Source organism: Rhagoletis zephyria, unplaced genomic scaffold (assembly GCF_001687245.7).
Source record: "Rhagoletis zephyria isolate East Lansing unplaced genomic scaffold, Rhagoletis_zephyria_1.1 Rzeph_scaffold_00986, whole genome shotgun sequence".
Taxonomy (NCBI): domain Eukaryota; kingdom Metazoa; phylum Arthropoda; class Insecta; order Diptera; family Tephritidae; genus Rhagoletis; species Rhagoletis zephyria.
The window spans coordinates 53143-54338 of record NW_016158070.1 but is presented as its reverse complement, the minus strand read 5'-3'; the positions used below and the strand labels follow the sequence as shown (position 1 = coordinate 54338).

Below are 1196 nucleotides of genomic sequence, written 5' to 3'. Positions count from 1 at the left end.
GATTCAAGAATTGACTTACATCATGGTGTATGCGTTACAATCTAAATTAGCCAGCATGGGCACCGACTTCAAACAGTTGTATACTGTCGTACTGTTGTATGTCAGAAACTTTAAACGTCTAAAGCTATATATAAGGAATTCGCAAGCTAACATAAAAGTTTTATAATGAAATTTCACACAATTAAAAAATAGTTGGTGGTGATTTATGCCACCTCACAAGNCAAGCCTGCAAATTGTTGCCAGCAACTGGAACGCTGGCTGCCCACTGGCACTTGTTCAACTACTTAAAAATTCACTTTGTAAACAAACCTTCGCACACATCAAACCACATCAAGCGGCTCATCTGGATGAAATGAAAAGGCTGTTAGATGTAATGCAGCAACGTGATCCCGATGTTCAACATCAGTTCAAAGAAAAGTCAAATGGGTTAGAAATGGCGCAGCTTATCATACGCCAGTTGTCGGATAAGGCCAATGTAAACCAAGGCGGCAATCGTATAGAGACCTTGACGTAGACGCAATTTATGTACGAGGAACAGATTAGAGACTTACAAGTAAGTTAGAAGTAGAAGTGCATTTGAAGATGTTTACATTATTCTTACAGTCTATGGTGCAGGAATTTATGATGGTCACAAAATATATTGGCAAAAACATAGCAAGTGCATATGCCAAGTTGGAAAAATTGACAATGCGTGAGTATAAAATGAAAAGGTGTTCTTAATTATAAATATTACTTTACCTTTTCTTTTGCAGTGGCCAAAAAGAAGAGTCTTTTTGATGATCGACCGCAAGAGATTCAAGAATTGACTTACATCATGGTGTATGCGTTACAATCTAAATTAGCCAGCATGGGCACCGACTTCAAACAGTTGTATACTGTCGTACTGTTGTATTTCAGAAACTTTAAACGGCTAAAGCTATATAACTATAAGGAATTCGCAAGCTAACATAAAAGTTTTATTATGAAATTTCACACAATTAAAAAATTGTTGGTGGTGATTTATGCAACCTCACAAACGCGGTTTTTCATTATCATGATACGCGGTTTTGCATTTTGTTGATACGCGGTTTTGTACTTTAAACGACGACTTGCAAAGGGCGCTATGTAAAATTTGTTCGATTTTTAGTTTTTGATGGATTACGTACCAGTATTTAAAGTAGTTTCATGTCCAGTAACAACAGAGTGGAAAATCTTTT

General features: G+C 36.5%; 2 protein-coding genes across 2 annotated transcripts in view; both read left to right on the top strand.

The window, feature by feature from the left end:
• The window catches only part of LOC108362317 (cystathionine gamma-lyase-like), an 80763-nt gene that overhangs the window by 50264 nt on the left and 29303 nt on the right, over window positions 1-1196 (top strand). The gene's annotated exons all lie outside the window — the stretch shown is intronic.
• On the top strand, window positions 439-961 carry LOC108362314 (syntaxin-5-like). Its single transcript, XM_017615254.1, has 3 exons — window positions 439-553; window positions 604-691; window positions 753-961. Exons 1-3 carry the CDS (start codon window positions 524-526, stop codon window positions 944-946), a joined length of 312 nt encoding a protein of 103 aa, XP_017470743.1. The 5' UTR covers window positions 439-523; the 3' UTR covers window positions 947-961.

Coding starts and splice junctions, on each gene's coding strand:
- LOC108362314 (XM_017615254.1), top strand. CDS start 524: ATGTACGAGGAACAGATTAGAGACTTACAA. Junction 554..603: donor AACAGATTAGAGACTTACAA/GTAAGTTAGAAG, acceptor TTATTCTTACAG/TCTATGGTGCAGGAATTTAT. Junction 692..752: donor GTTGGAAAAATTGACAATGC/GTGAGTATAAAA, acceptor TTTCTTTTGCAG/TGGCCAAAAAGAAGAGTCTT.